A 23,686-nucleotide genomic window follows, 5' to 3' on the forward strand; every position below is an offset into this window, starting at 1 on the left:
TTGGTCAAACAATTATTAAGCACTTATTATGTGCCAGGCACTGTGCTGAGCACTTTACAATCATTATCTCATGTGATCCTTAAAATAAACCTGGGAGATGGGTACTATTATTATTCCCATTTTACAGATGGGGAGGCTCAGGCAAATTTAGATGCTTTGCCCAGGGCCATACAGATAAGTGTCTGAATCTAGATTTGAACTGGGGCCTCTGATTCCCTGAGCTGCCTCAGAGCTCCATGCTTACTTCTCTGCCACCATTTGATGAAATAACCCTTGGCCATCATCTCAGGAATCCCATTAATGATAACTTTGGTCCTGTGACAGCTTTACTTTTTTCATCTGTAAAAATCAGAGTTTGACTAGTTTGAGAGTCCACTACTAACCAATTACTCCATCTAAAAATTTAGGGTGAGTCGGCCACTGTTCCCATCTCACTGGGATCCTCTTAGTTTGGACATACCCAGAGAGCCTTGGGTGGTGACTGGATCTCAACAACATTTCAGCCCCTTGAATCCTTACTGAATCAGTCTTCTAAGCACTGGGCTAAGCATAAGGGGGTACAGAGAAAGGTCCAAGACAGCCCCTGACCTCAAAGAGAGACCTGCCTCTCTCTTACAGTCTATTGGGGGAGACACCATGAAAAAATGTGTACAGACAAGCTGGAGACTGGTTTAACTGGGAGTTATCTCCAAGGGATGGCATTCGTAGTGGTGGGTTCAGGAAAGAGGTAGGGTTTTAGGTGAGACCTAAAGGAGACCAGAAAGTGAAGATAAACAGAAAGAGTATTCCATGCAGGGAACAGTCAGGCGTTGGGGTGTCCCGTGTGAGGAACAACCAGGAAATTAGTGATACTGGTTTAAAAAGTAAGTAGAAGGGAAGGCAGGTATAAAGAAGAACAGAAAGGTAGGAAAGAGTTAAGTTGTAAAGGGCTTTCAAAACATTCCATGTTCTAAGGTCCCTCTTGCTCTGAACCATGTTCTGGGCAGGTAGGACTTGTCCCCAGAAGGCTGGCTAGCTTCATTTCCCCCTCAGGATTCTAAAGATACTTCTGAGATGTTGAGATGATCCAGAAGTAATAGGGAGCCATAGAAGTTTATTGAGTTGAAGTATGGGGTAGCATTATCAGACTGCACCTAAAGAACTTTGAAAGCTGAGTGGGAGATGGATTAGAGTGGAGAGAGAATGGAGGCAGGTAGACCATTCCCCACCCCGCCCCGCAGGCTATTTCCAAGCATGAGGTGATGAAGGCCCAGACTGAGGTGGGCTCAGTGTCAAAGGAGAGAAGGGAACAGATTCAAGATATACTTTGAAGGTAGAATTGACAAGACTTGAAAACAGACTTGATGGCTTTGGAGTTCAAAGGAACCTTTGAGGAGCCATATAGTCCAACATATTCATTTTGTAGATGAAGAAATTAAGTCACTGGGGAAATGAAACTGTTTGCCGAAGGTCCCAAATTGAACCGAATCAAGAAGCATTTATTGTGCACCTACTGTATATCAAGTGCTACGCTGGTCGCCCTGCGAGCTCCCTAGTTCTCAAAAAGCCATCCAAGTGACTTCCCGGAGAGTGCTTCTCCCGAGGCCTTGGGGCCGAGAAGGAGAGGATGAAAAGATGCAGATTCCCCACCGTAAACATAAAAACATTGTAAAGCCTTATCAAATCTCCACTTAACATCCTGGTCTTCGTGCCCCAAGCCGACCCACCCTTGGCAGCCCCGCTTAGGAGCCCCGCGATGACAGAGGTTCCAGGATTGAATGGGGAAGGAATCAGAGTGACCCAAACAATTATACCGTTCAAGCACAATGCAGCATCAATACTGTAATTCACATACCGTGAATGGATGCCATCCTTCATTACAATCTCATGTAATTATCCTGCATTGATACTTGTACAGGCTGGGTGCTGGGCTGGGCTCTTTCCCCTTGCCACAACAGAGCTGGATTTTTCCTCTCCAGTCATCCTGGAATTGGGGCAGGGCCCTCCGTGGTCCCCCACAAGCCGGGCCCAAGACCTGAGCCCCCAGAGCTGCTCTCATGTTGGTACGACTTCCCTGACCCCGGACCCTTCTTGGCAATTTTTTTTTTTGAGAAACCCAACACAATAGGCAGCATTTTCTTGAACTTATTAAAAAATCCAGACTTGTAAATTAATTTGTTCGGTGTTGTACAATGGCGGTGCAGATGGACTCATTAGCATGCACACAACAAATAATTATAGATGAATTTTTAGCTGGCCTGCCTAATGGGCTTGCTGGGTTAATTATGTCAATGTATAATTACATCAGCCGTGGGAGACATAATGGTACACCCTGCTGAGCAGACACTAGCTAATGATGGTGTAATGCTGACAGAGGAAAGACAGACTGTTTGAATGCACCTGCTTACCTCGGCATAAACTGCTATTGTCTCCTTCTTCCTTTGCCTAAATAAACAGGCATTATTAGGAGGAGGTGGCGGTGGGGATGGTGGAGGGAGGCAGAGGGAAGGGATGTGCTTGTGGAGGCCAAGGGGCAGCCAAGGAGCTCTCTCCCAGTGGTTCTCTGGGAAGAAGCTGGGTGGACCCCGGATTCTCAACAGGAGCAAGGTGAAGATGCTACTCTGGGGTTAATGCATGACTCTGAAATGCCCACTTGGGATAAGAAATGGGGGATGAGAAATGGAAATGAAGCAGCATGGGATAGGGGGAAAAAGGAAATTAAATCGGGAGCACTGAGGCTGCCCATGAGCTCTCTAAAGGAGGTGCTTCCCCTCTCTGGGGGCATGTCACCATCAAGGACATGAGGGGTCAGAAGGGCGGACGTCGCTAGCTCTGGCATTCAATACTCTCAGGCCTCTATCACCTTTTTTGGCTCCAGAGTTCCTCTCAACTCTGGTTTTTTATGATCTAAGATCTCCTAATCCTGTATTCTAAGTACTCTTCCATCCCTGCTCTACTATGGACTAAGGCTCTTCCTAGGTCAAACGTTCCATGTTCTAGATTCCACCCAGCTCTGACATTCCATGTTCTAAGGTCCCTCTAGCTCTGAAACTTGTCCCCGGAGGGCTGACTAGCTTCATTTCCCCCTCAGGATTCTAAGGATACTTCTGAGATGTTGGGAAGAAAGATATTTCTACTGCTAATGGTTCAAGTCTCCATTTCTGTGTATTTTCACCAGTATCAACTGTCGATCGCAGTTAGTATCTCTCCTATATCATTGATTGACCCAGTGGTTAGCACTCCAGTATTACTTAATCAATTAATATCAATTATCTTTTATAAAAGGGCAATTTATTGAGAAGCTTTAGCAAGAACAAAAGTACAAACTCATCCCTCTGAACCCGGAAGGGAGTGAGACACCCCTTTTCTTAATATCTCAGCCTTTGGGGGAAATGAAATCAGGTTTAAAGTGGTTACCATGATGCATTCACCCCACGGAGCTCATTTTGGAGCTTCATCTAACAGCATCTTGTTGCTGGGCCTTGGCTGTTACTATTACTGAGCTGGGGTTTTTTCCTTGGGGTATCTTTTAGGCCTAGATAGGAAGAGTACGGCCATTGGCGTTCTTCCCACTCAGAAGCTTATGGTAATTTTTTCCTCACTCACCACCATGAAAAAGAGACACTAGTGTACTTTTGTACACACACTCATTTCTGGCTCAGGAGCCAATCAACAGGCCCCTCTTCAATAGACAATAAGCAGGCAGGAAGGAGTTACAAAAGTTTATGCTTCCCTCCATGACACATACTTAGAAAAGCTTCACCAAGCATCCATGTGGGGGATTGCATCATCAAAACATTCTGTTTTCACACTAAAGGACTGGGCTTTCACTGACCAGTTTCGCATCCATCACATGTAGTCCTTTCTAGTTTAAAAAGTTCTTTCTCCATAAGAATCCTGGAATCTGTGAGATAATAATACTCTTAATACAATTATCAATTAATAATAGGATTAAGCACTATTATTTACCAACTCTGTGATTTAATAGTAATATTTAAAGACCATTGTTTAATAGATTGATTAGTTGATGTCATTAAATATTGTCATTATTTAGTAAATTTTTAAGCTAATAATAATAGTACAACTACAGATTGCTTTAAGATTCACATAGTACTTTTCTCACAATAACCCTGTGAGGTTGTAACACAAATTTTGTTGACTCCATTTTACAGATGAGAAAGGTGAGATTTTGAAAGTCTCTTGAGTGAGACTCACCAAGATCACATGATTAGTCAGTGTTGGGGGGCAGAATTCATACCCTGACATGCAGACTCCTAAGTCCAGTACTCCTGTCACAACAGGCTGCCACTTATTGCTCCCTTATTAGAAATTGGAGAAATTGAGATCCGACCTCAATTCCTGTGCTTTCCTCGCTAAGCTAGGCTGGCTGCCTCCCATGGTGGAGTTAATGGTAAGGTATGGGAAATGGGCAGGTCACTCACCAGGTTGCTTTCTCCCTAGACCCCGTGCCTGTGTTTGAGGCAGCAAGAAGCTTAGAAGATAGATTGCAGCAGCTACAAGCTTTTGACCCCACCAGCCAACCCCTGAAAGATCTCCACGTCCAGTGGAAGAAGCATCCAGAGATTCTCAAGACCAAAGGTACCCACACTTTCCTCTTTAAAGATTCCCTGAAGAAAATAATGTGGAGGATTAGTGGATTGTAAGCTCAATACGGGTCCCCAATATTGGAAACCCAAAGTAGCACAATCTTGGGCTGCCCTGGAACGGGCAATTGCCTGATCAGGATCAGATCTCATTGTGGAATATTATGTTCAGATCTGAACACCACCATTTAAGCAAAACATTGAGAAAAGAAAAAATATCCAAAGGAGAACCAGGGTGGTGAAGGCCACATGAAGGACATGTGTCCGTGTCATATGGGATGTTAACTTGGGAAGAGAAGACTCGGGGGGACAAGACAGCTAGCTTCAAGTATATGAAGGGCTGTCATCTGGAAGGGAGATTAGACTTACTCTGTTGCAAGGCAGCACCAATGGCAATGGATAGACATTGCAAAAGAGTCCAATTTGAATTGAAAGTCAGGAAAAAGTGGAATGGGCTGCCCTGAAAGATGGTGGATCTTTGAGCAGACTGGATGATCTTGGTCAAGTCTGCTGTAATGGAGCTAGTTGCCTTTCGTGTATGGATTAGACTAACAGATGGCTAATGAGGTCCCTCCCATCTCCCTCCTCTGATTCCACTTTTTCTGTATTTCCCCAGTTCCCCAATCTCCAGGGATTTGCTTCCAAGCTAAAGAGACTCACATTTTTCAGTAGTGGAAAGGCTAAAAAGATTGAGTTTAATTTCAAGAAGCATTTATTAAGCACTTACTATGCCCTAGGTGCTGTGTGTATATACTCTGATATAATTAAAAAGAATGAAATGGTCCCTGTGGTCAGCCCCGTAAGGAGCTGACCGGAGCAGAGCAGGGACAGGCTTGTATACAATCACCTCATCAACATTTATTAAGTACCCACTATGCGTAATGTACTGGGGATAGAGAGAGAAAAATGAGCTTACATTCCATTGGGAGAAACAGATCTCCAATAGATCTCCATTCTTATGTCTTTGGTTGTTAAGTCATTTCAGGCCTCTCTCCACGATCCCATTGGGGGGTTTCTTGGCAGAGACACTGGAGCGGTATACCATTTCCTTCTCCAGCTCATTTGACAGATAGGAAACTAAGGCAAATAGGAGTAAATGACTTGTCCAAAGTCAAACAGCTAGGAATTCCGAGGCCGGATTTAAGCTCAGATCTTCCAGGGGGGCAGCGAGATGTTTCTGTGGTGGATAGAGCACAGTCCTGGAGTCAGGAAGACCTGAGTTCAAATGCAGCTTCAGATACTTAACACTTATTAGCTGTGTGATTTTGGGCAAGTCATTTATTCTAACTGCCTTGCAAACACTGAATAAAACAAACAAAAATAAATAAATAAACTCAGATCTTCCAGACTCTGGACGCAGCATACTCTACCCACTGCAGGAGCTACCTAGCTGCCCCATTCCTATGTCTGTGACCTCAAAAGTGAGATCAGAAATACTAACTCTCCAAGGAACCCTGATTTCACCACTGTGGGTATTCCTTGCATTGTTTTAGCTCCTAACTCCTTTATATTACTAAAGGAATAGATGGTCTGTCTCTAGGAGCTTCTGTGTCCAAAAAGTCATCCCTCTGTGACGGGTGGAGTCTTTTTCAGACTCTGCTAGACTGGACACAGCATTGTAAGATTTTCTTCCTAGAGCTGATAGGGACATTGGTGATTAGAGAGTCCGACCTGTTTAATTTACTATTGGAGAAATAAGTCCACAGAGGTTCAGTAATCATAAGATCTGAATCTGGAGCTTAGAGGTCAGTTCCATCATTTATCAGATGAGTAAACTGAGGCTTGGAAAAGGGAAGTTACTTTACCAATAATCACATAAAGAAGAGGCAGCAAACCTAGAATCTGAACCCAACTCTTTGGACTATAGAGCTTGTCTCCCATGTGTGAACGTATAGGAAGCCCTTCCAGCTTTTATGAGACCTGACCAACCTTGCAGAAATAGCAGATTTCCATCCTCTCCCTAAGTCAAGGGTTCTTAACTTTGGTCGTGTCATGGAAGCCTTTGGCCGTGTCATGGAAGCCTTTGGTGATCTAGTGAAGCCCTTGGTTTCCTTCCCAGAATTAATGTTTTTAAATAAATAAAATACGTGGGATCACAAAGAAACCAATCACAATTGACATCCAGTTTGCAAAATCTTTTTAAAAACAAGCTCCTACTCTAAGTCTCCCTGCTGGTGAGCTCTTCAATGCCCATGGCTCTGGATGTTCTTCAGGATAAGTCTCTAGTTGACATATTCAGTCTTTTCAGCTTCAAGAGACCAGAGGAGCCATTGAGTCAGACCTGTGCCCCAGAAGGAGCTCCACTAGCATATACCCACCAAGTATTCAGGCATCTGGAAGAAGGGCAGCAAAGAGAACCTATTATTTCCCACACTACTTGTGAAAGACTCTCATCATTGGGAAGTTTTTTCTGATGTCAACATAGCTCTGGAGTTGATGGAAACTTAGTTGGCCCCTTTCCCACTTCCACCCACTGCTTCCCCCCCCTCACTGCTCCCGGTTCTGACCTTTGGGACCAAGCAGATCTTCCACTAGCCAAGCTTTTGAAAGCCCAGGATTCCCCACAAGCCACTATCAGACCCTGGGAGGGATTAAGTCCCTGAATCAACACAGAGCATTTCCCCTTTCAAAGCACTGCCCTTTGACCCCCCTCAGTCTTTGTGAGGGAGGCAGGGGAGGGATCTTCCCCCTCCACAGACATATGTTGAATGTCTGCCTTGTATGGGAGAGGCCCAGGAGGGAGGAACATGGGAGGATATGGCCTGTTCTTCATTCCCTGAAGGGGAACAGGGCAGGGGTGTAGGACAGACTCGGGAAGCAGGTAAATGACGGCACAAGGTACTCAATGAGTGAGTGCCACAGAGGACTCTGGGACAACAGGAGAAATTAATGACTTCTCAAGTAAAGCTCCTTGGGAAAAGCAGAATTTCTATCCACATCTTGCACTCTAGAAAAGGGCAGGATCTTCTAAACAGGTAGAGGCATGGAGTGAAAACAGAGCTGGATCCTGAGCCAGAAGGTACAAGTGAGATCTGTGTCTCAGTTTCCTCATCTGTTAAATGGGAATATTTATGTATGTGCTGCCTCTCTTACAGAGGTGTTATGACAATTACCCTTCTCAATTCCAATGCCTTCCCCCTTTTAATTATTTCCTATTTATCTTATACATGGTTTGCTTTATATATTCTGTTTACATGCTGTCTCTCCCATTAAATTGTAGCTTCTTGAGGACAGGAACTGTCTTTTTCTGCTTTTTTTTTTATCCTCAGGGCTTAGCACAGTACCTGGTACATAGTAGCTACTTAATAAATGTTAATTGATTCATTGTAACTAAAATTTTGACATAGTACCTACTATGTGTCAGGCAGTGCGCTCAAATCTTTGTATATATTTACCTCATTTAATTCTCACAGCAACCCTGGGAGGTTGGTGCTGTTACAATCCCCACTTTACAGGTGGGGAAACTGAGGCAAGCCATAGTTAAGGGACTTGCCCAGGATCACACAGCTCTGTCTGAGTCTGGATTGGAATTCGGGTTTCCTGACTCCCAAGCCCACAGGGCTCTGTGTTCCGGGGCTTTCCCGGCTATGTCACCACAATAGACAGCTTGCTGGTCTTGGAATCACAGGCTCAGATGCCATTGGCTCCAACCCCCTTCTTTTTAGATGTGAAGAAACCGAATCCCAGAGAGAGAGCATAGGATCGATCACAGGTGTAGAGCTGAAAGGAACCTTGGAGGCCATTGAATCCAACTCGTTTTACAGATGTGGAAGTCGAGGCCCACGGAGGTGAAGGGACTTGGCCAACATCACGAAGGTAAAAAGTCCCTTCGCCTCTTTTGGCCTCAGTTCCTCATCTGTAAAATGGGAATAATAATAGCCCCTCCTCCCAGGGTTGTTGCAAAGATCAAATAGGAAAAACACATTTGTCAACAGCTACATAGATAGTAGTTATTATTACTCTATTGCCATTATTATTCACTAATTTGTAAACCCTCAATCTGCATCCTTTTGGATCTCATTACTGGAGAGAGCCCCTGGTGTGGGAATTGCAATCATTCATGCAGATCCCAGCCCATCTTTAATTTAATAGAGGGAGCCGCTTCCAATTCCGATGTTAAATGACTTGGGTACACACCAGGTAAGGCTCCGTTCTAGCCCTCCAGATAGTCAGCTGCTGGGGCAAGGTGAATGCGGGCAGTTAGAATTACAGCTCAAACTCCAGCAAGCACCCCCTCCATCCCCATTTATCATTTTCCCTCCCACGAAGGGGTGCCACAGCTGATCAGCGGCAGAGTCGGCCGGATGTATCAACTCGGGAGCCAAAATCAATCTGGGGAGGTCGGGGAAATCGATTTTGTTACACGGGTTATCGGTCTTTGGCCTCATGGAAGGAAACCGCTTCATACCTCTCCAGTGATGTCTTTCTGTCTTTTTTTCTCTTAACCTCCAGAACAGAGAGAAGGGACGACTCCAGCTGGGTACACGGTGTCAGAGGGACCCAGGCTTCCGGGCATTCCCAACAAAGCACTTTTAACAGAAACCTTGCTTCAGAGAAATGAGGCAGAGAAACAAAAGTGAGTGAATTAAGGGTGTTTGTGGGGACCAAGCCAGGCAATACAAGGAAGGTTCGGGCTGGGGATCCGTGGTCCGGGCTGGGAAGAGCCAGGGAATACAAGGAAGGTTTGGGCTGGAGACCCGCTGTCTGGGCTGGGAAGATCTGGGGAATACAAGGAAGGTTCAGGCTGGGGATTCGTGGTCCGGGCTGGGAAGATCCAGGGAATACAAGGAAGGTTCGGGCTGGGGATTCGTGGTCCGGGCTGGGAAGAGCAGCTGCTCCTTGATTCCCAGGAAAGCATCCCTTCTCAGAGAAGCAGATCATTAATCCAGGAAACCTGGACAACCAACTAATAGGTAGTGAGATGGCTCAATAGAGCACTGGGCCTGAAATTAAGAAGACCTGAGCTCTTTATTTCTCAAATACATGGGAAAATGAATCATATTTATAAGAATCTAGTTGTTAAATGGTCAAAGAATATGAACATGCAGTTCTCAGAAAAAATCAAAGTTGGCTGAAATCATTTTATATGCTCTAAGTTTTTATGTGCCCTAAATCACTATTGACTAGAGAAATGCAAATTAAAATAACTCTCAGTTATCACCTCATAACTCTCAGATTGACTAATATGACAGAAAAAGAAAGTGACAATAGTTGGAGAGAACATGGAAAAATTGGGACACACTGTTGGTGGAGTTGTGAACTGATTCAACCACTCTGGGGGATCCAAAGGACTATCAAACTGTGCGTACCTTTGGATCCAGCAATACTACTAGTAGGTCTGTATCTCAAAGAGATCAAAGAAAAGAGGAAAGGATCTATTTGTACAAAAATATTTATAGCAGCTCTTTTGTGGTGACAAAGAATTGGAAATTGAAGGGATGCCCCGCAAATGGAGAATGGCTGATTAAGTTGTGGTCTATGATTGTGATGGAATATTATCGTGCTCAAAGAAATGATGAAGAAATGAAAACTTGGGAAGACTTATATGAACTGATGCAAAGTAAAGTGAGTTGGATCAGGAGATCATTGTACACTGTAACAGCAATATTATAAGGATAATCAACTGTGAAAGACTTAACTACTCTGATCAATATAATGATCCAACACAATTCCAGAGGACTCATGATGGAAAATGCCGTCCACTTCCAGAGAGAGAATTGGTGGACACTCAATGCAGATGGAAGCATATTTTTTTTAATTTGTTTATTTTTCTTAGGGGTTTTTTGGGCAACATTGCTAATTTGGACATTTGTTTTGCATGGAAATTTGCGTTGCCTTCTCAATGGGTGGAAGAAGGGCAGGAGGAAGGGAAAGAATTCAGAACTCAAATTTTTTTCTTATAAATAAATAAAACGGGAATAGCTAGGTGGTTCAGTGGATAGAGCACCAACCCTGGAGTCAGGAGGACTTACGTTCAAATCCAGTCTCAAACACTTGACAATAACTGTGTGACCCTGGAAAAAGTCACAACCCCAGTTGCCTCAGCAATAAATAAATAAATGGAGGAAAAGGAATTTTAAAAATAAGTAATAATTTTAATGGTCTGAGTTCAAATCTAGCCTCAGTTACTGACTAGCTATGTGATACTGAGCAAGTCACTTAGTTTTGTCTCCCTTTTTTTTTAATTGTAAAGTACAAATTAAAATAACAAAAGATCCTTCCAGGACTCTTGTAAGGATCAAATGAGATAATAATTGTAAAGTGCCTAGCACAGAGCCTGGCACATAGAAAGCACTATATAAATGTTGGTTATTCAATAAACCCTGTTTGCCTCAGTTTCCTCATCTGCAAAATGAGCTGAAGAAAGAAATGGCAGATCACTCCATTATCTTTACCAAGAAAACCTCAAATGGGGCCATGAAGAGACTGAACAACAAAAACTATTATTATTCTTATTGTTATTATTTTAACATAGAAAATGCTATAGAAATAGTAGTGGTAGTGGTAATAGTAGTAATAATAGTGGTCATAACAATAGTAGGAGTAATAATAATAGCAGTAGGAGTAATAGTAGTGATTATCTTTACATTTGTATACCTGTCACTACTTATTTCATTTAAATTTTTTCAATAAACATTTATTAAGAGGTAGCTATGGTAGTAATGGTAGTAGTACTTATAGTAATAGCAGGAATATAGTAGCAGTAATAATGATAGCAGGAGTAGTAGCAAGAGTTACAGTAATACTCTTGTTACTTATTACTTATAGTAATATAGTAATTACTACTAATAGTAATAGCAGTAGTAGTAGCAGTAATAGTAATAACAGTAGTAGTAGTAACAATAATAGCAGTAATAGTAATAACAGTAGTAGTAGTAATAGTAATAGCAGCAGAAGTAGTAGCAGTAATAGCAATAACAGTAGTAGAAGTAATAGTAATAGCAGTAGTAGTAGTAGCAGTAATAGTAATAACAGTAGTTGTAGTAATAGTAATAGCAGCAGAAGTAGTAGCAGTAATAGTAATAACAATAGTAGTAGTAAAAGTAATAGCAGCAGTAGTAGTAGTAGTAGCAGGAGTAATAGCAATAACAGTAGTAGTAGTAATAGTAGTGGCAGGAGTAATAGTAATAATAACAATAATAGTAGTAATAGCAGTAGCAGTAGAGTAATAGTAGCAATTATCTTCACATTTGTATACCCAAATCACTTTTTTAAATGAAAATTCTTTCAGTTAATGAGCATTTAGTTTCCATCCCTCTCCCCACTACCCATTAAAAAAAAGAAAATGAAAAACAAAATCATTTATAGCAAATGTGCATAATCAACCAAAATAAGTTACATCGTCCAAGTCCAAAAACTTTTCGTGTTACTTACTCTTCACCTTGAGCTCATCCCTTGCCTGTGAGGAGGTGGGCAGTATCCTTCTTCACTGGTCCTTTGGAATCATGGTTGGTCACCACATTGGTCAGTTCTTAAGTCTTTCCAAATCATCTTCACCATGTTGCTGTTATCTCCTGGTTCAGCACATCCCCGTCCCTTTTAGTATCTCAGTAACCCACACATCCATGAAACTGTCTTATGAGATAAGGAGAACAGGGGTCTTATGCCTTATTTTATTAGTAGAAAAACTCAGGCCTATAGAGGTAAAAATGACCATTCCAAAGTCACAAAGCAAATGAATAACTAAGTCAGGAGCAAACCTCCCGATTTGCCTGGAGCTCTTCCCACTGGACCATACTTCCTCATCTGGAATTTACCTATTTTTCAAGAAAGTAACAGCTCATATATGGAGTTTCTGGGAGTAGTTAGGTCCTTAGGAAGCTTTTTTCTTTCTTGAACAGTAAGTAAGCCTATTAAATCTATTAATTGTCTTCTTCATGTGGTTTAAAGGCCTGTAGACACTGAAAACCTGGTCTTCCCCATGGGAGATCCATCATCTCCTTGGAGACCTGGCTTGCCCAGGCCATGTAGCCCTTCTAAGCACCCATTCCCAGGAGTGTTGTAGAAGGCTCCACTTGAGAGGAAGTTTGGACATCCTGCAACTTCTCCTTCCCTTTTGCCCCTAGATCTACCCTCCAAGGTCAAGGGGAACAAAACTAATCCCTTTTCCACATGACAAGCTATCATGGCCCTCTGAGAGTTCCCTTCTCTAGGGTAAACATACCCAGTTTGGCTTCCCATAATATAAGGAGTCAAGGCACTTCATCATCCTGGTAGTACTCCTCTAGACACCTTCCATTTTATCAATGCCCTTCTTTAAAAAAAAAAAAAAGATTATTTTATTAAACATATTAGATACTTAAAACATCTGTTTTATGGAATTTAAGTGGATAAAGAATAATATACATTTATTAAGAGGTAGCTATGGTCGTAATAGTAATAGTAGTAACAATAGTAATACTAATAGTAATAGCAGGAATATTAAATATTATTACATATATCATAGAGTTGAATTGTTTGGATTACTAAATGCTAGGATATGCCTTATTAAGAGTGTATATTTGAGTGCTATATATATCTATATATATATATATATATTTACAGTACTCAAATATGCTATACATTATAATGGTATTGATATATATATATCTATATATACACGTATAGATATATATGTGTATATATAGATATATATAATAGAGTTGAATGTTTTGTATTCTTGTATTGTATTGGATATATTTACTTTGCCGTAGACATCCATCATTACCCTCCAAGTCAAAAAAAACTTTCCTTTGTTAGAGATCATGTGCATCTTCCCATCAATGCCTTTCTTAAACTGTAAGGAAGCACACTATTCCATCTCTGACCCAATCAGGGCACCTCCATGATCCCTCTCTTAATGAAGCAGCCCAAGGCCTCTTCCCTTTGGCCCAGAGGCAGAAGCAGGGGCACTGGATGGAGGTTACTGAGAGGCAGATTTAGCCTTGTGTCTGTCAGACAAACCTTCCCAACAGTCAAAGCTGGAATGGACCGCCTTGAAAAGAAGTGGCTTCCCTGTTGCTGGAGGATTTCAAGTCAAGGATATATAACCATTTGTCAGGGGTGTTGTAGAGGCACCAGGGGGCACAGTAGGTAAGAGAATGGACCTGTTACCAGGAAGATCCGAGTTCAAATTCAGCTTCAGACACTTAGTAGCGATATGATTCATAGGATGTCACTTAATTGCTCTAAGCCTCAATTCTCTTATCTGTAAAATGGGGATAATAATAGCATCCACCTCTCAGGGTTGTAGTGAAGATAAATGAAAAGAATAAAGAAAGAAAGAGAAGAAGGGAAAGAAGGAGAGAGACAGACAGAGGGAAGGGGAGGGAATTCTCCTCTCTTGGGAGATTGGGGATCATCAAGGGAAGGCTGGATGACCCTTTGTCTGAAAAGGAAAATCTTGTACAGTTATGGCTTAGGCTAAATGGCTCCCAAGGTCCCTTCCAACTCTGAGATTCCATAATCACAGAATATTAGTGTAGAAAGGGACCTTAGAGACCATCTTTTGTATTTCCATTGCCAGCTCTTGGCACAGTGCTTGGCAGATAGTAAGCACTTAATAAATGTTCATTCATTCATTGAGCCAGGAGTCCTCAAAGTGTGGTTCACAGACCCTGGGAAGGCCGTCCCCAAAACCATTTTAGGGGTCATTGAAGTCAAAACTATTTACATATTAATAATACTAAGATGCTTAAATTTCTAACACGGCAGACAGCGATAAATAAAACCACAGAAGCAAAAGTTCATGGGCAGGGGTGCTATTTAAAAGTGTAAAGAAGTCCTGAAACCCAAAACTTTGAGAACTATTGATCTGGACTAAATCCCTTATTCACAGAGCAAAGTTCTGCCACGTTACCGGCTTTTTAGCACTGGACAAGCCAGTTAACCCATCTTTGCCTCCATCAACTCAATTGTAAAAGTGGAATGAGATTACAAGGCCATGAAGGCAACTTCTCTAGTCACGTGACTGAGGAATTCTTTGTGAGAAGTGGCCCAAGCCAGGCTTACTCCATTTTACATATGAAGAATAGAGAAGTTAAGTCATTTGCTCAGAGTCATAAAGCTAGTCATATAGGAGCTAGGGTTTCTCTCTCTCTCTCTCTCTCTCTCTATCTATCTATCTATCTTTTTCTCTCTCTGTCTTTCTTTCTCTGTGTCTCTGTCTCTTTCTTTCTTTCTCTTTCTCTCTCTTTCTCTCTCTCTCTGTCTCTCTCTCCTCTCTATTTCTCTTTCTCTGTCTCTCTTTCTCTATGTCTCTGTCTCTTTCTTTCTCTTTCTCTCTTTCTATCTCTTTCTCTCTGTCTCTCTTTCTCTCTCTTTCTCTCTGTGTGTGTCTCTCTCTCTCCTTTCTCTCTCTCTCTTTCTCTCTCTCTCTCTCTCTCTCTCTCTCTCTCTCTCTCTCTTCCCAGCCCCTCCCATTTCTGGGTGGCTCAGCTTGATTAAGTATTGCTTGACATCCATCCAAAATGTGCTTCTTTGCATCTTGCCCCATCGCACCTGCTACTGCCCCCTGAGATGGAGAACAAAGGCCAATCTCTTCTCCACAGAACTCTCTTTAACTGTTCAGCTTTCTGTGTCCCTCCAGTCATTCAGCAATCAGTCAACATTTACTAAGCACCTACTATATGTGACTTGTATTAAGCACCAAGGATGCAAAGAAGTCTCCTCTCATTCTAATCCAACTCCCTTGGAGATGAGGGTCTCCACTGGTAGCTTATCAGATCCCAGCCTTTAAAAGCCCCTGAAAAGTTTCTTAGAACTTCCTTTTACCTGTAACAATTGTCATACTAACATTCATGTCACACTCTGAGCTTCACAGAGAGCTTAGTGTATGTCATCTCATTTGAATTTCATAACCTTGCGAAGTAGCTGCTATTGTTATCCCCATTTTACAGATGAAAAACTGAGGCTGGGAGAGATTAAATGACTTACCTAGAGTCACACAGCTAGTGTGTATCTGAGGCAGAATTTGAACCAAACCCAGAATTCCAACATCTCCTCCACTGCTCACTACTTCAAGCCCTGTCCTTGGGTAAAGAAAGCAGCTGCTCAGCAGAGACATGCTGGACAATATTGGATTGCTCATTTCAGCCAGAGAGAAACCCACGAGCTTCTATTCTTTCCTGCCAGCTTCTTGAGCCCTATGATCATCCTGCCTCCATTTTATTTCTGCTCTTACAATCCAGAATCCTGGGTCCTCTGGCTCTGTCTTTGTCTCTGCCTGTTGTCTGTCTGTATCTGTGTGTGTTTTCTATCTGTCTCTGTCTCAATCATTGTCTCTCTATCTCTCTTTTTCTCTGTGTGTGTCTCTCTCCCCTCCTCTTTCTCCATCGCCTTTCTGTCTTTGTCTCTCTATCTCTTCTCTCTTTCTCTCCCTTCCCTCTCTCTCCATCTCCTCTCTTTCTCTCTCTCACTCTCTGTGTGTGTCTCTCTCTCCTTCTTCCCCTCTCTCCCTCTATCTCTCCCTCTCTCTCTTTTCTCTTTCTCTATCTCTCTGTCTCTCTCTCCCCTCCTCTGTCTCCATCTCCTTTCTGTCTTTGTCTCTCTCTTTATCTCCTCTCTGTCTCTCTTCCTTCCCTCTCTCTCCATCTTCTCTCTTTCTCTTTCTCAGTCTCTGTGTGTCTCTCCTCTCTGTCTGGCTTTCCCTCCCTCCCTCTCTACTCTTTCCATCACAAATTTTACAGAGAGATTTTCTTCTGGGCTGAGCTCCAAGGCGCCCAACTCCAGGCTGGAGAGCGGTTTTTATAGTCGGGGCTATAAACCCAGGGATATAGAGGTTTATAATGGAAATGCTGACAGCACCTTAACTGGGGCATCCCGAATGGTGGGCCCATAATAAGCACATAAATTTGGTAGCATAACTTCTGAATTATAGTCTTAAGTACGCAGTAAAATGGTTACAGAGCAAACGGTTAGAAATGAGGTGGAGGGAGGCAAGTTCACCAGCCAGGGACAGGCAATGCTGGAGGCCATCAAGGCCAGAGAGGACCGGGGAGTCTCCTCTCCCAGAAGGCATCAGGAAACCCCCAAGAGCCCCTGGTCCTTTTCAGATATTGTCCTAACTTAATCTAACCATATCTAGAGGGTAGGTTTGGGTCCAGGAGACACATTTTAGGGAGAATTTTAGATAAACATGATGATAAAGTGAATATCTCATTATAAACTGGTACAGCAGATTGAGGGCTTTGCTTAGAGCCAGGAAGACCTGAGATCAAATCCTGCCTCAGAAAATTAATTTCTGTACGACGCAAGCAAACTTTTGTTCATCTCAGTTTTCTCATCTGTAAAATGGAGACAATACTAACACCTGCCTCACAAGGTTGTTGTGAGGATCAAATAAATCCAGCATACAGCAAGCACTTAATAAATGCTTGTTTTTTTCCTCTCAATCTCAGTTTCCTAAACTATAAAATAGGATTAACAACACCAACTCCTTCATGGGATTGTGAGGATCAAATGAAACAATATATAAATGTGATAACATTTATATGTAATATGTGATTATATATAGTATATAATCGTATTTATGTGTAATTATATAATATATAAAGCACTTTTTAAACCTTAAAGCCAGTATACATGTCATCCTCATTGTTACTGATTTTCATTTTTTAATATTATTAATAATCATTCATAAAATCCTTACTATGTAATTAATATAATGAACTGATTATTCAGGATCATTATTGTTATTATTTAATTCATTTGAAGGAATCAGGAACGTTTAGTGTGGAGAAGAGAAGACTCAGGGCCGGGTTAGCCATCATCCAGAATGTAACGGTCTGTCATGTGGAGGAGAAAGGACGAGTGTGGTTCTGCTTGGCCCCCAATGGCCAAACAGAGCAGCGGATAAAACTTTACAGAGAGGTCTGTTTAAGCACAGTGTCAGGAGTCTCCCTGATGATGAGAGCCGTTCCCAGGTGGAATGAGCCCCCTTGGGCATCCTCAGGCAGAGGCCGGATGACCACGTGTCCGGGCTACCCCAAAATAGCTTGGCTTGAAATAGGTGGTTGTTGGGGTCCCTTCCCACTCTGACATGCTAAAAGCGGGACCCGAATCCAGAGCTTCCAGTTTCCGAGGCTGCCCGGCCTCCTCCGTTGTTCTGCGTCTCCTCCAAAGTGACAGAAGCAAGGCGATTTGCAGCCTATATGGTGATCAGCCCCAGCATAAGGCAGGGCTTGGCCCGGGGTAGCTCAAACCAATCTGAACCAGGACTGGTCTCTCCTCCACAGGGGCCTACAGGAAGCACAAATCACTTTGGCCGCTAGACTGGGGGAAGCAGAAGAAAAGATCAAGATTCTACATTCAGGTACTCAAAGGGTCGCATCAGGGTACCCCTTCAGACTCCGGGGGCTTGGGCTGGAGGAGTGAGTCAGTGCTCTAGAACTGGAACCATGAAGGAAAAAAATAAAATTCTGCGATTCTGCAGTGGAAGGGACTCTCAGTGTGGGAACTCCCTTCATGTACGTAGGCTATCCACTCAGCTATACCTTTCAGTCATACAGAGGTACCAGAATGGGTCAGGGGTAGGAAAGCCTTCAGCCTAGCTCTTACTCCTGTCTCCAAGGGCAGCTCTCGCCATCACACTGCTTTTCTCTACATCATACAACACATAGTATCATTTTTGTGGGCATTGGACCTGTGATGTCATTGCTAGAAGGGACTCCTAGCAAAAAATTCCCTCTCCCAATATAGATGGACATTTCTCCTACAACCCGTAGTCTTAGAGACATGTCCAATGACAGTGTTGTACATGGGGAAGAACCCTGGATTTGTCCAAATCCAAACTGTCCCCTTACTGCCTGTGTGACTTTGGGGTCAGACGCTGAATCGCTCTGTGGTCTGTTTCCCAATCCATAAAATAAGATATTAGTGCTAAATAGTCTCTTTTAGATCTAGTTCTATTTTCCCATGACCTTTTTCTGAATCTCAATTTCCCCATCTATGAAATAAAGACTAGATCAGGGGTTCTCAAACTTTTGTTTTCAGTATCTTTATCCTATTAAAAATGATTGAGGATCTCTCCAAAGCGTTTTTATTTATCTGGATTATATTTATAGACATTTGCCATATTGGAAATAAAAACTATTTTTGAATTTGTAGACCCTCTAAAAGGGTTTCAGAGATCCCCAGGATTCCCTAGACCATACTTTGAGAACCACTGGACTAGATGATCACCAAGATCCCTTTTGGCCCGAAATCTGTGGCTCCTAGACTGACTCAATATCCAGTGCCCCTTTGCTGCCTTCTTAGTTGAGATGTACATTCTTATGATAGAACCAAAAAATGGGCGTTAGGAACCGAACCTGTGATCTGACCGGTATTGGAAATTCCCAGGTGAGGAAATGCCCTCCACCAGTGCAGGTCAGAACTTTCTCTGCAGCTTCTCATCTTAAGGAGCCATTCAGAGTAGAAATGTCAAATGCAGGGTGAGCCATGGTACTCCCAAGTGCAACCAGAACCAGACTAAGATGCAGTTGGGAAATATTTTAGAAAATAAATACAAATACAGTAGAACATAGATAATGCTAATATGTGGTTTTCTAAGTCAGTTTGTAGCCATCAGGAATATTTATGACTGGTTTAGTGGCCCCTATTTCTTATTGAGTATGGCTTCACTAAACTCAGAGAGTTTAGGTGCCTTGTCTATGGTCACACGGCCATAATGTAGCCAGGATGTACCAGATCTTCCTGGCTTTGAGAATGGCTCTCTGTCCCACCATACCAGCTGTCTTGCCTCGATGACGTAGCTTGACGTCAGCTTATTCTACTCTTTTCTAACCCCAGGTCCCCAAAACAGCAGTCAGTCAACAAATATTTATTAAGTATCTGCTCTGTCAGGCACTGTGCTAAGTGCTGGAGATTTAAACACAAGAAGAGAAATTTGGTATCTACCCCCAAGGAGCTTTTCATCTAATAGGGGAAGAGAATAAACAAAAGAAAGCTGGAAAGTAGGAGAGGAAGAGATTTGGGAAGGTACCTGGGTGGGAACACAGTAGAGAAATCTAGAACTAGGTCAGCCAACTGGGAAATGAGGGAAGGGATGGCTGTGCTGGGCCCCTTCCTTAAATAGAGATTTGGGTGTTCATGGCTGTTCTAGTTAGAGGGATAAGGACATTATGAGGAAATGTGAGTATCAAGGCTGATTTCATCCTACAAGATGAAGAAGTTTCCTAATGAGAGAAGTGTGTGAGTGCTCACTTGTGTGTAAAGATCAATGAATGGTCACATGGTTGAATGGATAGATGTTTAGATGGATGGATGGATGGTTAGGCAGATGATTGAATGGGTAGATTGGTGAATGGATGGACATTGGACGAATGGATGGATAGGTTAGGGGATGGATGGATGGATGGTTATGTGTATTTGTATATATACATACTTACATCTGTGTACCAACTATAAATAAATATACATACAACCTTCCAGATTGAAAAGAGGGTAGATGGATAGATTGATGGATGATGGATGAATCATTGGTTGTATGGATGAGTAGATAGATGAATAGATTGATGGATATATGGATCACTGGATGGATGGAAGGGTGGATAGATGAATAGATTGGTGGATGGATGGATCATTGGATGGATGGAAGGGTGAATAGATGAATAGATTGGTGAATGGATGGATCATTGGATGGATGGATGGATGGATGGATAGGTTGGGGAATGGATGGATGGATGCTTATGTATATTTGTATATATACATACTTACATCTGTGTACCCATGGATGATGGATGAATCATTGGATGTATGGATGAGTAGATAGATGAATAGATGGATGGATAGATGGATCATTGGATGGATGGAAGGGTGGATAGATGAATAGATTGGTGGATGGATGGATCATTGGATGGATGGAAGGGTTGGTGAATGATGGATCATTGTATGAATGAATAGATAGTTTGGGGGATGGATGGATGGCTAGATGGATGGATGGTTATATATATTTGTATGTATATATACTTATATCTATGTATCCATAACTATAAAATATATACACATACAACTTTCCAGGTTGAAAAGATGGTCAATAGGAGTTAGGATCATAGGATTATAGCTTTGAAACTAGAAGGGACCTCAGATGTCATCTGGTCCAACCTCATTTTACAGATCAGGAAACTGAAGCCTGGAAACAGAAAGTGATTTGCTCAGGCTCACACAGATAGAAGGACCACAGATCATAGTAGTAGTAGTAGTACTAGTAGTAGTAGTAGTAGTAGTAGTAGTAGTAGTAGTAGTAATAGTAGTTTTTTGAGATTTAGAGATAGAAGTGAACTCAGAGATAACTAGTCTAACCACTTTGTTTTATAGAGGAGGAAGTTGAATTTCATGGAGATTTAAGTGACTTGACCAGACTCACAATATGATGGAGGGTTTGGAAAGGGATTTGGCCCCAGTTCCCCGTTTGAGTAGAACTAAAGGTGCAAAGCATCAAATTTAGGACCAATAAAAAGGGCTCTGCTCAAACCAGTCACTTAAATCAGTGTCTGAGGAATTACCCCAAGGGACAAACATGAGGTTCTTTATTCCTGGAAGGCACCACAGGCCCAATATACGGGGAAGCTCAAGAAGGAATGAGAGGAACTTGTGCAGAATGGAAAGATTGTGGTACATTAAGGAAAATGAGGGAAGTTCAGGAAGCCATGGTCATGTCCATAAGCTTCTGTGATGACATCATAAAGGACAAAGCTTCCATGCTTCCCCTTCATGCCCAGGACTCCTCAGCCTGCTTGTCTGGGCCCCAGGACCACTGACAGGCAGGGGAGCAGGGCAGGAATCTGTTGCCAAAGAGTGCAGCCGTCCCTGCCCCTGTGACTCAGGGTCATCCTTGGCCCCTCCGTGCCTGAGCACTCGGGCAGCTCTCAGCAGAGCCACACACAACCCAGGGAGACACAAACCCAAAGATAGAGGAAGCCTCCCAGGTAACCACACTCCCCAGAGCTGTTCACTTCTCCTCCTCCTGTCTGTGTGCTCAGCTCTCCAGCCACAGTTTGTTTCAATCAGAAGTCTGAACTCTCCCTGCTTGCATTTGCTATCCATGGACAGCCACTGTGTAGTAGAATGGAAGGCTTAGAGTCCTTTTTCCCCATGTGTTCCTCTTTTTCATCTTTTAATTTAATTTTTAAAGATAATCTTTCTAATTCCTAGTATGTTCCTCTAAACCTTTGTGGAAGTTTAGAGTTCTGGGTTCAAATCCCAGATCTATCACTTTCTGCCTGTGCCCTTTAATTATTTAATTAATATTTAATAGTTATTTAATCTCTTTAGGTCTCAGTTTCCTTATGTGTAAAATTCAGGAATGAGGGAAAGGTTGGGTCAAATGGCCTTTGAGGGTCCCTTTCAGCAATCTGGGATCCCAAAGAGCTGTGCTGTTCTCATTAGCGTCATTGGAACCAACTGGTACCTTCTTGGTCCTACCCTTCAGTCTTCCCGATTATGGTAACGCCATTTCTGAAAAGGCTCCAAAATGGCCCTCCCTAGAGCCATCTGGGTAGCCTAGTGGATAGAGTCCTGGCCTTGGACCCAGGAAGGACTGGGCTGAAATCCTGTCGCAGACAGTGAATCATAAGGTGACCACAAGCCAGTCATTTAACAAGTCACTCTATACTTCAGTTTTCTCATCTGTAAATTGGGTTGTTGGGGAGGGGAAGAATTCAGTGATTTCTAAGATTTCTGGATCTGTGGTCCTGCTTAGTAGGATGCCAAGAGCAGAGAGGATCCCAGAGTAGGAATAAGAGACTGGCCTCCTGCCTGGAGGGCCCCCTTTCCAGCTCACCCTGCTCCTTGTACCTCCCCTGGGTCCTATGAAAGAGAGGGTCTGCTCACTCACTGTTTCCTTTTTTTTGGATGGACAGCGTTAAAGGCCACACAGACGGAACTACTGGACCTACGGTGTAAATATGACGAAGAGGCAGCGTCCAAGTAAGTGAGCACCTTTGGGCCTCCACATCGTCCTTCTTCCTGGCCTTGTGGAGGGGGTCCGGGGTCCAAGCAATGGGCCTGGGTCGGGGCCAGGAACGTCACAGAGGGGAAGCACTTGGCAACCCAGCCCTGCCAGGCAGGCTTCAGCCACCCCTTGGGCCAGGAAGGACCCTATTTATAGAAACGACCAGGTGGTGCAGTGGCTAGAACTCATTCAGTTACCTGGCAGGTCACTTTACTGCCCTCAACCTCAGCTTCCTCAATGGAAACAATGATAAGATCTTCACAGGATTGTTGCGAGGATAAAATGATGCAGCAGATGTAAGGTGCTTTGCAAACATTATAATGCTAGCTAAATGCAAGCTAGTTTTGTTATTATTACTTAATGCTAATTTCTATTATTATTTATATTATTTTATTATGTAATTTAAATTATTTATATATATAATAATTTGGGGTTATGACAGCCCCTAATGTGATGAATGAGTCAGCTAGTGCTCCTGCTTCTGGGTCCCCATGGATATATCCCTTTCCCTGGTGCCATATTGCTAAGATCTCACCTTAGGTTGGATAGAAAACAGAGTTCTAAAAAATCCTGCCTCAAGTCAGTCACTACCTGCATGACCTTCCTGAATCTCACCTGTAACATGAGAGGATGGGGCCCTTCTAACTCTACCCCATGATCCCCAAGACTTGCCTCCATCTTCAATCAACCAACAGGCTTTTTTTCAAGTATTAATTATGTGCCCAGCACTGGTATATAAGAACCAAGAATGAAAGAATCTCTACTCACAAGGAGCTCATAGTGCAATGGGGGAGACATAAAAGTATAAAAAAAAAGCTAGAGAGATATTACATATATAAAATGTCCTTATATTTAGATATATCTATTATATATCTTGTTGGTCAGCCAATTTTTTAGTCATGTCTGACTCTTGGTGACCTCATTTGGGGTTTTCTTGACAAAGACACAGGACTGGTTTGCCATGTCCTTCTCCAGCTCATTTTACAGGTGAGGAAACTGAGGCAAACAGAGTGAAGAGACTTGTCCAGGGTCACACAGTTAGTGAGTATCTGAGGCTGAATTTGAACTCACGTCTTCCTGACTCTAGACCCAGCACTCTTTTCCACCGCACCACCCAGCTGCCCATCATATGTAGATATGTAGATTTTTTTCATATATAGTATATATACTA

The 23,686-nt window shown here is 42.6% G+C and overlaps 1 protein-coding gene across 1 annotated transcript in view; it reads left to right on the forward strand.

Annotated features, from left to right (window-relative positions):
- Nucleotides 1-23,686, forward strand: part of CUX2 (cut like homeobox 2) — a 303,004-nt gene that overhangs the window by 235,117 nt on the left and 44,201 nt on the right. The window contains exons 6-9 of the mRNA XM_031948557.1: nucleotides 4,441-4,578; nucleotides 9,036-9,159; nucleotides 17,798-17,874; nucleotides 22,424-22,490. Of these exons, the coding sequence (XP_031804417.1) occupies nucleotides 4,441-4,578; nucleotides 9,036-9,159; nucleotides 17,798-17,874; nucleotides 22,424-22,490 (406 nt within the window). The remainder of the gene's footprint in view (nucleotides 1-4,440; nucleotides 4,579-9,035; nucleotides 9,160-17,797; nucleotides 17,875-22,423; nucleotides 22,491-23,686) is intronic.

Source organism: Sarcophilus harrisii, chromosome 1 (genome assembly GCF_902635505.1).
Source record: "Sarcophilus harrisii chromosome 1, mSarHar1.11, whole genome shotgun sequence".
NCBI lineage: Eukaryota > Metazoa > Chordata > Mammalia > Dasyuromorphia > Dasyuridae > Sarcophilus > Sarcophilus harrisii.